Below are 14,798 nucleotides of genomic sequence, written 5' to 3' on the forward strand. Positions count from 1 at the left end.
GGCAGAGCTATAGGGTTAAGCAGCCCATCCAGGCTGGAAATCAATATACATATCTGCCAGTAAGAGCAATAGACAGCTTCCAGAGCCAAATGGGACTCAGCTCAGTTTCCTGCTTTTCCATCAGGTACCATTACCCAGTGTGCCCTTCACCTCTGAGGGCGCCCTATTGCTGGATTCAAGAGTTCAAAGGTCAGAAGCAGGCTAGTTAGAGAAAAGGAATCTTGCCTGACACCAGGCAACAGACTGTGAAAAATAAGTCTTGCTGTTTTTGAAAACAGACACAAGGGGAAGGGAACCAATTCTAGGCCAGAAGACAGTCACAAATCAGCATTGTGAACAGAATTCTCGTGTTCATGGTTCTTACATGGTGACAAAGACAAGAAATGGCCCTTCATCTCCTACAGCAGTTGAAATGAAAACTCTTGAACTTTCTTTGCTTTAATGTTTAAGAATCTGGAAGAATGCAATCCTAGTGCTGGGGAGACAGAGGCAGGCAGATCCCTGGAGCTTACTAGCCAGCCAAGCCTAGCCTTGCAGAGCCCCAAGCCACTGAGAGACCCTTTCCCAAAGAGTGTGGACAGCATTCCAGATGTTAACATCTGAGATTGCTTTCTGACACCCCTGAACACATGAACTTGCATGCACCAGCACATATATATGTGTACATGTATGCACACACATACAGAGTTCAGAAATCAGAATTATAATAAACAGCCCCAGATTCATGGAAAGAATAGCGAGTGGTAAATTTGGATCCCCCAAGGCCCTGCAATAGGTTCTCGAAAGGACAATTTCTCAACAGCTTACGAGAAATCCTGGCAGGCTTCAGAAATGTCCCTCCTGCCAAAGGTGACACTGCAATTTTACTTAAAGAATGTCAGAAGCTTCGCTGTACATAGATGGCTAGGTTCACAAAAGATATCTGACCAATAAGTTATGTCCACTGTAGCAAACCCGGTTATTTTGTTTGCATAATTCTTGGTTTAAAGTATATTTCAGGGAGCTGGAGAGGTGGCTCAGAAGTTAAGAGTGTGGACTGCTCTTCCAGAGGACCCAAATTCAGTCCTCAGCATGTACATTGAACAGCTCACCACATCCACCTGTAACTCTAGATCCATAGGAGCTAATGCCATCTTCTGGCCTCTGTGGGCACTGCAGCCATGTGTACATACCCATACATAGACACATAATTAAAAGTAGTAAAATGGATTGTCCTTTTTTAAAGAAAGCACATTCCAGGACTAAACTGTTTCTGCGTTTGTTGTAGGTATTACAAAAGCCATATTAGTCCAGAAGGTTCTAGCATGTCTTATTAGACCACAGCTGGCCCTGCTATGTATCCTGGTGGCTTTGAACACGTCAGGTTTAGTATCCTAGGGACCCTACATCCTCTGCTGCTTTTTGTTCTTTCAATAGCCTCTATGCAGTGGATAAATATTCCCATCTATTGAATACTCGTGACTCCCACAAGCATGGTAGAGGTAATGAGAGACCCAGTGAAAACACAGCAGAGTGACTGAAAACTGTCAGCCCCAACGGTGTTCCCCAAGGTTAGAAAAGGAATCCAGAACTCAGCGGGTAGGGTATGACAGTTCCCCTGTGATCTCTGCCAAGGATGACTGGGGCTGAGAGAGTATTTGGCAAAGACTGGAGCCATCTGGGGTTCTCACAGCTCAAGAGGGAGCAGTGGTGGGAAAATTAGAGCCAAGGGTGCCACTCAGAACCCTATGGTTTTCCAAACTAACACCTCACAGGCAGGATGGAGATCTGGAATGATCTAGTTCACATGGCCAGTGTGTCAAGGGAGAGAAACTGCATTTGGATAAGATTTCTGATGGATGTGACCAGAGAGTCTCAGAGGCATCACTACCCCTGAAAGATGACCCAAGGCTTCCATCTGCAGAGCTGGGGAGACAGAGGCAGGTAGATCCCTGGACCTTACTAGCCAGCAAAGCCTAGCCTTGCAGAGCCCCAAGCCACTGAGAGACCCGTTCCCAAATGGTGTGGACAGCATTCCAGCCTATACCTTTATATGCCTCATGGCTTTTGGTTTAAACTATGCAAATCATTCCGTCAAGAGACATGTTGGGCTTCAGCTCCCAGAAGTCCCTGCTCTGCAGTGGAAGGTACCTGGGAAGAAGGCCCCACTCTACCACAGCTCACAGGAAAAGAGAAAAGCAATTAGAGCAGAGAACAGACAAAGATCCAGCCTCCAGCCATGGGAAGGTCCTTGGGAAAGAAGCCAGATAAGGGGGACACAGGAGTGGCTGGAGACACAGCAGTGCAGGTACCCCCAGACTCCTACACTGAGCACACAGCAGAGGTTACCCTGAACTCCCAGTTCTTCTGGCTACTCTGGGTCTCTTCCATGTGCTGAGCTGTTTCACCTTACTTTCGATCTTCTACTTGGCTAGGGTCAGTTCAAGCTGCTCATGGCCCTTCTCTCCTGGCTCCCAGAGAGATGACAACCCCCTCCTTCATCTGGCTCTATCCCATCTCTGCAATGCCGAGGTGATCAGGCCATAAAAGGATAATTGTTTCCATGGGCAAACATGTCTTACTAAACTTACCAGTCAGAGACAGCTCAATTAGCAGCAACTTTACCAAGAGACTAACTTAAGCTGGACACTTAGTGTGAGGACCACACTAAGTTTTGTACCACGACAGGGGTACAAAAACACCTGGGAGAGTGCAGATACAGTTCAAGGGTTAAAAAACATAGGAAGCCTATCTTGAGAGGGTCAGAGGGCCAAATAATGAGGCCACCAACATCTATATAGAGAGAGCTGAGCCTGTCACACAGTGGCTTGGGAACTTAAGACTACGTGCTTCTGGGGATGACAGTGGCAGGCCAAACTTTTTATAAGTCCTCAAGTTCAAAATTGGCTCATCTGCCCCATTCTTCCCAGGGACAGAGACCAGTGCAGATGAAAGAGGGGATCTGGCCCTATTCCTCAATGGGAGGAGTATCCAAAACACACACAGGCATTTCCAATCCACCACTCTCATTTTGTACAAGACTATTTAGGAAGGAGAAGAGGTGAGACATGCAAACATCTGGCTCACTATTTAGCCAACCCCACTCCCAGTTTTTTCTTTCCTTCAAAACTATGGCTTTTGTTGTATTTAAAAATAAATCCGCAGAGCTGGGAGACTGCTCAGTGGCTAAAGCTCTTGCCATGCAAGCATGAGGATTGGAGTTTGGATTCCAGAAACTTGCATAAATGCCAGGCACCATGGCAGCCCTTCTGTAATTCCAGCCTTGGAAGACAGGGGATCCTTGGAGTACACTGGCAAGCTAGTCTCACCTTGTTGGGGAGCGCTGGGTTTGAATCAGTGGAAGAGCAATAGAGGATGATTCCTGGCATCAGCCTTGGATCCCCACATACATGTACATGCACATATATGTGCACCCATATACCCATCAACACATGCAAACAGTCGTGAACACACACATGTGCCACGCACACCTGAAAATGAAAAAATAAAAATAAATTTGTGTTTTATATCTTCAGATGTAGGGAAGGGGAAGGAAGCCGAGGCCCAACTCATTGTAGCATCTCACCTTGGAATATGCTGGGTTGGACACCTCTGGAGTTATTATCAAAGAAAGTGCCTCCTAAGTGGCTTCCAGCATGTTCCTTTCCGTATTTGTTCTTTGAAGTTGAAGTTAGAGGAAACCTGCTACTTATGTACTTACCAGCGGACTCTCAAAGAGAATCGATGCTGGGAGTTCAAAGTGACCTTAAGTTGTCTGTTTGCATTTCCCCCGACGCCCTGTATTTCGTGGTCAGCTGCATTGATCTACTGAGCATTGAACCTATTGCCAACCTGTGCTTAAGGTTCCCCTTGCTCTTTGTTTGTGCTCTGCAACACCTGAACAAGGAAGGTACCCAGAAACTGGGGCTCAGTGAGTCTCAAGGACCCTTCCAAGATGCACAGGAGGGATGCACAGCACTCAGGCAGATGCCCATGACGCCTGACTTCATGAGCTGTGCTCTTTCTCTTGTGTGCCCAGTGGTCCTCCTGGGTAAACACAATGCTTTTTATCTGAAAGTGCTATTTTTTTTTTTTTTGGCTATGACTAATGTAACACCAGGAGCACTAGGAAAGGCCACCATCGCTCATATAGCTACCCCCCATTAGCAACTTTTGTTCCCACTACAAATGTTGTATTCTCTGCCCTCATTCCTGAATAAATAAGAATTGAATAAATAAGACTCATCCCCCACAGAGGCCCCAGAAGTTGCCCTGACTCACTTTCTAGGGGAACAAAAGGATTGTGGATAGTATGTTCCTCTTCTATTTAGCCAGCTGGTTCTCATCAGAAGAGTGCAGGGATTCTACTCTCCAGCCTCCTTCCACTCCCTTTAGAGGTTGGGCAGACAGAAAGGAGGGGAAACTTGCACATTCCAAATGTATTTATCCCAAGTCCCTTAGTGGGAGTGGTCTGAGTATGTGCTTCATCATTCCCAAGGCTCCTGGTGGATACAGACTACACACAACTGGCTTCAGTGCAACAGAGGCTGTGTTTGCATAGGAAAAAAAGGCTCAGGCAACACTATATACAGCATGGAAAAGAAGAATGTAGAGTCACACGGGTCCAAGGTTCACATCCATCATCATCATCATCATCAATCATAGCAACCTCCATCATAATCAACAACACCATCATCACCAGTATTATCAGCATCACCATTGTCATTGTAATCATTATTGTTATTACCATCACTCTTGTCACCGACATCACGATCATCTTCACCATCACTAGCATCATCATGGTCACTGTCATGACCACCACCACCGCCATCACCCTAGTCACCATTATCATCATCACCACCATCACCATCATCACTATTATCGTTATCACCGTAAGTATCACCATCATCATTCATTGTCAGTTCTAGTGTCCTCATGCCTGTGGTGGGGACAACAACTCAACACTTTGTAGCAGACATCTTTCATGTGACCTAGTTCTAACTCCCCTGGATTCCCTGATCATAGTGTTCACTGCCCATACTCAGTTAATTTCTTTGCTATAGCAAATGCAGAGTGTGCTTCCTGCTTGGCCACTGAAGAGGGTAGCCTGATCTCCCTGCTCTGACATGGTCATGGGTTCAGTGTGCCCTAGTCATGCACTCTTAGAATGTAGGAGTTTAACAGAAATCAGTGGGAATTTACAGCGACAGTGTGGGCATATCCCAAAGCCATCTTCTTCAGTAGAGTCCCCCTACTCCCGAAATTTTATAAGAAGGAAATGTCTTGTCCTTCAAAACAAGGTAACTTTCAGAGCTACTTCTTGTAAAGCCATGCCTGTCCCCTCTCTGCCCCTCAGATCTGGCAAGGAATTATTCAAGTTCAGGGGGCTCAGTGAGGGCCCTTGCTTGGTACAGCAATGGCAGGGAGCTGCTGGAGGACTCATGATGACAGCTGGGAAAAGTATGTGTCAGTGCCAACCTCTGTTCCCCAGCCAGACTTTCCACTCTGTCAACACCCTTCCTCAGTTACTAATCCTTGAGTTCCTCAGTAACCACACAGGAAGCCATTTGTTAAGTTAGCCATGGTGGGATGTATATCCTACAACTAGAAATATTCTGGGATTCAAATTGGCTTCCTCTGCCTAAACTAGATTAAGAGATGCCCTGCTAGGTGGAGATCAACTCACAGGATCCCAGAGGGACTGAATGAAGCCCAAGACCAACTACAGACCAACTACCGTCCAACTCATCATTCTTGAAAGCCCCCAGTCCTCTGCAAAGCAGCTTGCTGCCTGGGACTGCTGTTCTTGATTGTCAGCTTGACTACACCTGGAATTAACTACAACCCTAGCTGGTGGGAAGACCTGTAAGGAAGTTTCTTTTTTTCTTTTTCTTTTCTCTTAATTAAATCATTTGCAGTCAGAAGACCCACTTTTAATGTGAATCTTTTGAAGTGGGGTGATGCACCTTTAGTCTGGGCCACACCTTCTGCTGGCAGCCTATGTAAAAGACAGGGAAGAAGGAAGCAAGGTCTCTTTGCCTGCTTACTCTTGATCTTGCCAGAAAACCCATCCCTTCACTGGCATTAGAGCCCACTTCTTCAGGATTCTAGCACACACCGAAGACCAGCTGAGACATTCAGTCTCATGGACTGAACAACTACTGGATCCTTGGACCTTTCATTGGACTATCTGGATCACAGCCTGTAAACAATTCTAATAAATCATAAGTTCCCTCTAGAGAACCCTGACCTGAATACACCACCTGAAGGGCATTCCCAGGCCCATCTCAATCTTGACTCCCCAAAGATATGTCAAATATTCTTTTTTATACCTTTGCTTTCTCTTTTATAGGTCTTTTTCTTAGCAAGAAAATCCCCTGGAAAGGCTTAAACCAAAGCAGCTTTGATATTTTAGTTTTAATTAACATTTATGCATATGTGTGCATGCCTGCATGTTTGTGGGAGGTGAGCATGCATGTGAAGGTCAGAGGTCAGCCTCGGGTGTTGTTCTTCGGGAGCCAACCACCTTACTGAGACAGTCTCATGAAATGTGAAGCGTTGTGATTCAGCTAAATTGGCTGGCCACTGAACCACACATCACCATATATGGCATGTTTTGTGGGTGCTAGGGATCTAACTCAGTCCATTGTGTTCACATGGCAGGCACTTTCCTAAATGAACCATCTCTCCAGTTCCCAAAGCATCTTAAATATGATGAAGTGGTGGATGCAAGGCTGTCAAAGAGTTCTTGGGCATCTAGTATTTACAGCTGCAGAGTCAGTCTACCGCAAGCTCTAAGTGGTTTTGCTAATGTTCATTATCGAGAGGAATTTGTTCATTCAAGGAACTTAAGAATGGCCCTGACTATAGGAAGAGCCCCGATTTGTCTTAGTTCTGCCTTTTATAGCACTGGTCTCTGTCTTCCACATGGGCTTCCTTGACATTGATCAAATATTTGACTCAAGCCCTAGTCCAACCTGAAGACCAGGGCTTCTTAGAAATTCCATCTCTACAGGGGAAACATAAAGGAACAGCTGGTGGGGTGAGAGAAAGGGTCCCCATGTTTGTCTTCTCCAGCTTGGCATTTGGGCACTGGTGATTTCTGAAGCCTGTGTCCTGTGGGGAGGGAGATGGGAAAAGGAATGGTGGGTGGCATCTCAGAGCAAAGGCCACAGTGTTGTGGGTGCTTCAGTTCTTCATGGGAAGGAAACGTTTTCTGAGATTCAAAGGAACTTGGATGTCCATGAAATGAAAGCACTTGCTTTTCTTCTGCAATGTGAGCTTCAAGACTAGAGCAGCAGGGTTGGATAGATTTTGCCACACAACAAGCTGTCAAGCTGTCTATTGGGGCTTTCTTGTTGAGAATCACCCCCTGCACCTCTAAACACACAGACACACACACACACACACACACACACACACACACACACACACACGAGAAAGAGAGAGAGAGAGAGAGAGAGAGAGAGAGAGAGAGAGAGAGCTCTTTAAAACATACTTATAATTTCTTCCACCCAAAATAGAAACCCCAGCCCGTCATACATTCTCCACAGCATCTACCCTGAGGTCACAGGCACAGAAAAGCCTAACCCTATGTATGGAGATTCAAATGACAGGCTCACCACATCACCAAGTTCAAGCCTACTTATTTAAACAGGTTAGATACATTCAAGATTGGAGCATATTAAGTGTGTAGCAAGCATACACTCAAGCCCAGGGAACATCATAGAAGAGGATACAGGACTGATGTAAGAACCAAAGGATGGGGAGGAGAGCTGTGAAACGCTGTGTTCTAAACATGACATAGCTACTACACTTGTGAAGTCCAAGAAGCTGTGATTACCTGTATGTGATCAATCCAGTCAGAAGTCACAGCATGGATGAAGGAGGAAGTCTCCAGGGCTCACCCCCAACTGAGGAGCTGGAGCTAGTGGCAATCGATAGCTGCTAGGAGAGGAAGAACCATTCTTTGTTGTTGTTGTTGGTTTGTTTGTTTGTTTTCAAGACAGGATTTCTCTGCATTGCTTTGGAGGCTGTCCTGGAACTAGCTCTTGTAGACCAGGCTGGTCTCGAACTCACAGAGATATGCCTGCCTCTGCCTCCTGAGTGCCACCACGGCCCGGCTCATTCTATTTTTTGAGGATAATCCTATTGGTATGTTTTCTATGCTTTGGTGGATGATACCACCCCCATGCATATACCCATGACATTAACCGGACTTAGTAGGCTATACAGGAAAAAGACAAGAAGTTGGGAGGGTGTATGTTGTGGGGACATGGTGGGAGTTGAAGGGGGAAATGTAGAGTAGGTATATTTCATTGAATACATGTCAAAAATTTGCAAAAGTAAAGAAAAGTTTATAATGAATGGATTCTGAATAAATGTATATTTTCACTGTACCTGAAACCACTCAATCTTTGATGTACAACCAGAGCCAATGAACGTACAAGGGTTCAATGTGTTTGTTTCTGAATATTCAAAGGCTTAAGCCTAACCGCATGGGCTGTGCGGCCCAACAAAGGGGATGCCTTTTGGTTCTGTTGGAGAACTAAGAGAGCTGATCTTACCCAAGACTATATTACAGATGGAGGAGGGATCCCAAGCCTTTGTGAAACCCAACCATATATGAGATGCTTCCAGAAAAGGCTAGATAATCTCACTTCCTGAAACTGAAGTCCAGGGGACAGTGAGATCCAACTCCTGAATCAGGAATCCAACCACCAGCCAATGATCAGCATGGACATTCAAGGGAGGATGGTATGGATTATAGCAGAGGCCAACTCTTCCAGTGGTTTCCAGGCAAAGCACTTCTTTAAAGATGCTGTGGAAGGCTACTGAATTTGGAAATTGAAGCACACACTAGCAGATCATGGCTTATGGCCAGCCACAGTGAAATGTGTTTGCCAGATGGACATATTGGAAACACAAGCTGTGGACAGAGTTCCATAGATGTCTTTCTACCATCCCACCACCCCCACCCCTTTAGCTAATCCCCAGATGCACAGAACAGGAAGCTAAGGTTTTTACCTCCCAGTTTGAACCAAGTTCAATCATTAGACAAATGCTGTTCTCTAATGTTCATTGCTTTAGTCAAAATTAAAAAGAATTAAAAAGGAACCCTGATGCCAGATAAGAATCAACTCAACTTAAATTTGTGAGTTAAAACAAAAGAGTAATCTGTTTCCTTAACTCATCACCCCTAAACAAAACATAAGGAGAATGGAGTCAAGGAGAGAAGGGAGGGAGGGAGAGAAGGGAGGGAGGGAGAGAAGGGAGGGAGGGAGGGAGGGAGGGAGGGAGGCAGGCTACAAATCTGGATGAGAACCTGAAACCAGATCGTAGCTAATAAACTTGAAAATCCACAGGCAGCATGTACCCCACATGCAGTTACATTCATATTCTACAGGATCATGATAAAATTAATGTGTCTGGGGATGGAGAGATAAATGATTTAACAGTTAAGAGCACTTGACGCTCTTAAGTTGCAGAGGACCAGAGTTTAGTTCCTAGCACCCATATCAGGCAGCTCCAGGGGTTATTATGCCCTCTTCTGGCCTCTGCTGGCATTGCACTCATGAGGTGCACACACACACACACACACACACAGTAAAAATGAAAAATAGATTCAAAAATCAAAAAGAAAACAAGTAACCTGTTGCATAGCAGGCCAAGTCATGTCATGCTGCTGGTACACTACTGATTGACTAGCAATGCTTGTCCTAATTAATTATTACAATCAGATTTATCTACATTTAAAATGAAGCTAAGTCTTTAGTTACATCACAGTTGACACAAGGCAAGTTCCTCTTACATATTATGTTTCAGAGAAAATTCCAGAGTATTTTTTTAAAGTGCAAAGTGCTTCTTTTAAATGTCCCCTCTTTGCTACAACCTTACATAAGATATCCAAGATCCTACCATATATTCCCCACCCATTACGCTCCTTTATTTCTTTTTTAAACACTGCATTCTATTTCCAGGGAGAAACAAAGTGATAACTTTGAGGCTGGTACCACTTTATACTTAGAGCCTGTCTGTCTGGAATAGCTTCTGAGTTGGCAGAGCCACGTTCTCCATCCTCCCTGACAACTGTCACCACCATTTGCAGATTTGCTGAAACAGTGAGGTGTTTAAAAACCTAATTGTGAAGTGGCTGATTTGGGGAATGCTCCATGTCCCAAAGCTTGTTGATAAACCTACCACAAAGGTCAAGGGATCCTGACAGTATCCCTGGCTCTTCTATGACAGCCTGGGAGTTTCATTAACATTAAAAGACTATTTTATGGTCCTGGAGAGAAGGCTCCTTAGTTCAAAGCACTTGCTGGCTCTTCCAGTGTACCCTAATTCAGTTCTTAAAACCCACATCTGACAGCTAACAACTACCCATAACTCCAGGTGATCTGATACCCCCCTCTGGCCTCCATAGGTACTACATTCACGTGCACATACCCAGATATAGACACACACACACACACACACACACACACACACACACACACACACACTAAGCCTTAAAGAACATATTCTGATCTCAGTCAGTAAAGTGTTCACCATGAAAACATGGGGTCCTGAGTCTGAGTTCCAGAATCCATGTAAAACAGTTGGATATGGAACAAGTGTGGTCTCTTGATTCAAATGCTGGAGGGTGGAGAGAGAAGGGGTCTCACTGGTCAACCAACTGGTTTAACCAGCAAAGCTCCAGTATAGTGAGAGGCCCTGTACCAAAATAAATCCCAGGTGGGCATCATCTGAAGAGGGACACCCATGGTTGACCTGTGGCCTCTGTATTCATGGACAGACATATGTACAGTCCCCCTACACACACACACACACACACACACACACACACACACACACACACACACACCCTATGTTCATAATTAAGTGGACAACCAGAACCATCAAACTAGCTCTTATATGCCACAGTGAGAACATAGCATGTGAGCATCTGAAAGAAGCTCCATGCAGCAGCCGGGCTGGACCCTCAGGGCTGCCATAGACGGATTTGGGAACCTGCTCACCTCAGTGTGAAGTAATCCTCTGTGCAGTTCCTGGAGACGGAAATGGGAAAGGTGAGTACATCTCCTTGTCGCACAGTCTTGGGGACATAATGAACAGCCACGTTGCTATCTAAACGCAGTTCCCTCAGAGGTGGACTGCTGGGGGTCTCACGAAGGAAAACACTTCCAATTCTGTGCAAAGGGGGACTGGATTCATCAACATCATTGTGGCCCACTGGAGCACCACCACCCTTCCTCGAGTCCTCCTTGGCACAGTCCCCTCGCTCATCTCCTGGCTGTACAGCATAATATAGTTCTACGGGGCTCCCTTCTGGCTGCTCTGTGGGCCTCCTGCGCCCAGACACAACGGTAGGGGGACTGAACCAGCCAGGCAGCATCTCCAGCTGGGCCACACACAGCCCCAGCGCTCCACCCAGCCGGCAGCTGCCCCGAACCTCCCTGGTCTCTCGGAAAGCAAAGACCCGCAGACAGGGTAGCTTTTCGTCCCTGTGGTCATCCCAGTCTCTGCCCACCACGTGGAAGAGCACCTGCACTTTGGGATGGCTCAAGTAGACCTTCTCCTGCAAGATGTAGGCCTTCAGCCTCCAGTTAAGGGAGAATGTGTTGGTGAATCCAAATGGGTTGGAAGGCAGCATCAAGTCCTGGGGCACCACCTGCTCAAGAGAGAAGGGCCCGTAGCTGGCGTTGAGCACCGGCAGTCGCTTGGACTTGTAGATCAGAAAGGACTCAACCCGAGACTGCAGGCTGGAGTTGCGCATGATGTCCTGGTTGGCCTCCTTCAGGAAGAAGGACACATCGGCATTGTTGATGTGATAGGTCACCGGGAGGTAGGTAGGCAGCAGTGAGAACCGCTGGATGCTCTCCAGGATCCCTCGGCCTTCCGTCACTGTTGGGAGGAACCGAGGGCAGGTGTTAGTGATCCTGGGACACCAGATTTGCAGACTCCAAGAGCACATCGGTAACCACCCAACGCCCATCTTTGAACCTGTGATGCCATTCTGAATTATCCAGTGTTTCTTCTTTGAACCGACTCAATGGATAGAAAATATATGTAAAGGGGCTAGGGGACATGGCTCAGTTGGCAAAGATCTTGCCACACGAGCAAAAGGGAAGGAATTCCAATTCCCAGAACCCATATTAAAAAGAAGCTGAGGGGGCTAGAAAGATGGCTCAGCAATTAAAGGCTAGGCTCACAACCAAAAAATAGCTAAACACGGTGGTACAGGGCTGGGGAGATGGAGACAGGAGGGAGGATTCCTGGAGTTCACTAGACAGCCAATCTAGCTTAAACAGTGAGTACCAGGTTCAGTGACAGACCCCCCCTCAAAACAACATGAAGAAATATTGATGAAGAAGACATAAGATATTGACCTCTGACCTCCACATGCATGTACACACATGTGTGTGGCACACAAAGAAAACATATGTTAAGTACATATGTATATACACATGCATGTGCACACAATAGATAGAATAAATGTGTTGGGTGGGTATTTCCTCCAGACTGAAACAGTCCTTCCTAGAAGGCAAGAGGTTCACAAAACTCACAAAGCCTTATAAGAATCTACAAGATTATAAGACATATCAGGACCTATCCAAGCTTCTATAGCAGAGCAAGAATATTATCAGCCAAGCATGGTGGCACATGCCTTTAATCCCAACACTAGGGAGTTCAGAGGCAGGTGGATCTCTGAGTTCGAGGCCAGCCTGTTCTACAGAGAGAGTTCCAGGATAGCCAGGGCTACACAGAAAAAACCATTCTTTGGAGAAAAAAAGGAAAAAAAGAGAATATTATCCTTGGTGGAGGTGTCTGCAATGTGTGCCCAAAGTTCCAGGGACACAGTTTAGTGGATTGTCACTCATATGCTGATTACTTTGTAACAATGAAGCTGCCTTTTGGTCACCTGTGCTCTGAGTAATCCTAGTAAACTTGTTGGTTCACCAAGCTCAGTGTGGATGGAAATTATTTTTTTTCCTTTGGTTGCTGGTGTCCTACCTGGGGTGAATAAACATCTGTTTACATCTCCATAGGAAAAGAGACTGCACAATGTCACTAGTGTTAGGGTAGAAAAACTTGTCACTTGACACCCATAAATGCTGAACGTGTAAATAAGTAAAATTCAAACAAAATCACTTTTTCCCCCTTAGGATAATAATACCTTTAAGGAACTTAAGCCTCAGAGCATAATAAATAAGCAGGAGGCCTGGAGTTCCAATCCCCTAAACTCACATTAAAAAGGAGCTGAGCATGATGGTATATGCCTTAAGTCCAGGATTAGAGAGATGGAGATGGGAAGATGCCTGGAGTTTGCTGAACAGCAAGGCTAGATCAATCAGTTTGCACTAGCATCAGTGAGAGATCCCATCTCAAAATATAAGGTGGAGAGAGATTGTGGAAGATGCCTGATATGGAGCTCTGACCTCCATCCTTTTCATTTTTTTTTTTGTTTGTTTTTGCTAAGGAAGATGTCAGCAAGGGTTGAAGGGCACTAACATCTCATCAAATAAACAACTGGTTTTCCCTTGAAGGACCAGGTAGAATGAAGCAGAACAGGGGTGACTTTTTCACACACCATCTGAACCCCACATCTACATCATACGTGTTGCCGTTTCTGATGCAGCCACAGACCCATCATGGAAGGACCTTTGGCCAAAGATGAGGAAGAACAAGGGACAAGCATACATAAGTGATCACAGTCACATGAAGGCCATGACCTCTCCTGGAGTGAAGCTAAAGGTGAAGAAGAGACTTGGAAACTGATTTGGTGAGAGTCCTCCAGAGACAGGAAATGGACTCACCACCCTCAAGCCAAGAGTGGGAGGCAGCATCTACCTTTCACTACACTCACATCCTGTAAAGACCATCCTGCCACCAATGAACAACAACAACATGTTTCTTTTCTCTTTAGGGAACATATCCTTCCTGGGGGCAGGATTTTAAAAATCCATCATGGTATTTTTACAGTTTCTCTTACTGTCTGCAATAAAAATCCAGACAAAGAAATTATGAAACTCACAAAAGCCATTTAGAGAGCGTTGGAGCAGGGAGCTACTGGTTTGAGTAGCTTTGACTGTCCAGGCACAGCTGGACCAACCTTGCTGCAGACCATATCAGCAGCAGCCCTGGTTATCCTAGTTATTTGGAAGTGTCACTGACATCAACCCAACAACCTGCTTCAGTTTCAGTGACCCCCATGAAAGTACTCCGTAAGCCCTCTCAAGTCTGGACCAGCATCTGATAGGATTGGGGGACAGCTAAGAACTCAGACAGTACCTAGATTTGTCACATGTAGTTTATGGGGCAATCAGCAAGATGCCAATCCCCCTTGCTTCTGAGAGTTAATCAACACTGCAGTTCAGGTCAGAAAACACAGAAGTTATGCTGCATACAAGTTTACAGTCAGGTCAGATTGGCAGACACCTGTATTCAGGCCTAGTTTGCACAATGGAATGGCAAAATTCTCTGTCTAGTGTCATTACCAAGCTCAGGATAGGATGAGTCTCCCATTTACATTTAGACCACCTATCTAAAACTGTTAATATATGTGTATTTGGACTGACCCAAACAACAGTTTCATAGGTTACAGTTTAGTGGATGTGAATTTCTTTTTCAAATAGCAAAATATGCAAACTGAAAAGATGGCTCAGGGAATAAGCTGCTTGCAAGTATAAGGGTTGGAATTCAGTTGGAGTTCCCCTGTACCCACATGAAAATGCCAGGTGGACATAGTGGCCTGTCTGTAACCCCAGCACTCAGAAAGTAGGGTCAGGAGATCTCTGGGGGAAATCCGGCTAGCT

The 14,798-nt window shown here is 45.6% G+C and overlaps 1 protein-coding gene across 1 annotated transcript in view; it reads right to left on the minus strand.

Annotated features, from left to right (window-relative positions):
• The window catches only part of Tmem132d (transmembrane protein 132D), a 590,650-nt gene that overhangs the window by 420,417 nt on the left and 155,435 nt on the right, over nucleotides 1-14,798 (minus strand). Inside the window, exon 2 of the mRNA XM_027413852.2 lies at nucleotides 11,001-11,886. Within this exon, the coding sequence (XP_027269653.2) occupies nucleotides 11,001-11,886 (886 nt within the window). The remainder of the gene's footprint in view (nucleotides 1-11,000; nucleotides 11,887-14,798) is intronic.

Source organism: Cricetulus griseus, chromosome 4, assembly GCF_003668045.3.
Source record: "Cricetulus griseus strain 17A/GY chromosome 4, alternate assembly CriGri-PICRH-1.0, whole genome shotgun sequence".
NCBI classification, from domain to species: Eukaryota; Metazoa; Chordata; class Mammalia; order Rodentia; family Cricetidae; genus Cricetulus; species Cricetulus griseus.